This window comes from Haliotis cracherodii, unplaced genomic scaffold (assembly GCF_022045235.1).
Source record: "Haliotis cracherodii isolate W230 unplaced genomic scaffold, xgHalCrac1.p SCAF_16, whole genome shotgun sequence".
Classification (NCBI taxonomy): Eukaryota; Metazoa; Mollusca; class Gastropoda; order Lepetellida; family Haliotidae; genus Haliotis; species Haliotis cracherodii.
The window spans coordinates 28,739,293-28,740,000 of NW_027266271.1; the positions used below are offsets into that span (position 1 = coordinate 28,739,293).

Consider the following 708-nt stretch of genomic DNA (forward strand, 5'->3'; position numbering starts at 1 on the left):
TTCAAGAAAGGACATTTTGCATCCTAGCATTTAGATAACTCTGGATCACAGCGGCTGATTTTACCATGTGTGCTTAGTTCCTCGCACTCATTTTGCCTGCTATATCGCTGAAGTCATTATCATTAATGATATAAGAATACTACACAGCTGTAGGATATACATGGACACAGCTGTAGGATATACATGGACACAACTGTAGGATATACATAGACAGAACTGTAGGATATACATTGACACAACTGTAAGATATACATTGGCACAGCTGTAGGTCTGTACATTACTCTACTTGCTCACCAAAAGCCACGGAATTGTTTTCTTTTTGCGACGTCTAACTGTGTGTACATAGACTGTCACTCCACGCGACCTGGTAGGTCACATAACCCTGTGATGACCCAGATGTCCCGGGTCAGTATAATGGCGGACTATATTATCAGAGATGCCCGACTTGAAGATTGTGGCGAGATATTCCTAATGTTAAAGGTGAGATTTTTAAGGTGATTGACCGAATGGCGGGTTTCGGAATTGAATTGAATAGAACAAGTGGTGACAACTGTGATTGTACCTCGTTTGCATCGAGACATTAAATTGTCAGTGCGGATCACCTTGTTATCTACCTACCTGACAACATACACAAGGTAACTCAATGCGGCTTGGGATCTCACGGGATGAGAGAAACATGATATTTCACTCGACATATGGACTATCCTA

At 41.7% G+C, this 708-nt stretch overlaps 1 protein-coding gene across 1 annotated transcript in view; it reads left to right on the top strand.

Moving 5' to 3' along the window:
- Window positions 1–396: 396 nt before the first annotated feature.
- The window catches only part of LOC139463544 (thialysine N-epsilon-acetyltransferase-like), a 5,855-nt gene continuing 5,543 nt past the window's right edge, over window positions 397–708 (top strand). The window contains exon 1 of the mRNA XM_071244815.1: window positions 397–480. Coding sequence (XP_071100916.1) covers window positions 397–480 — 84 coding nt within the window. The remainder of the gene's footprint in view (window positions 481–708) is intronic.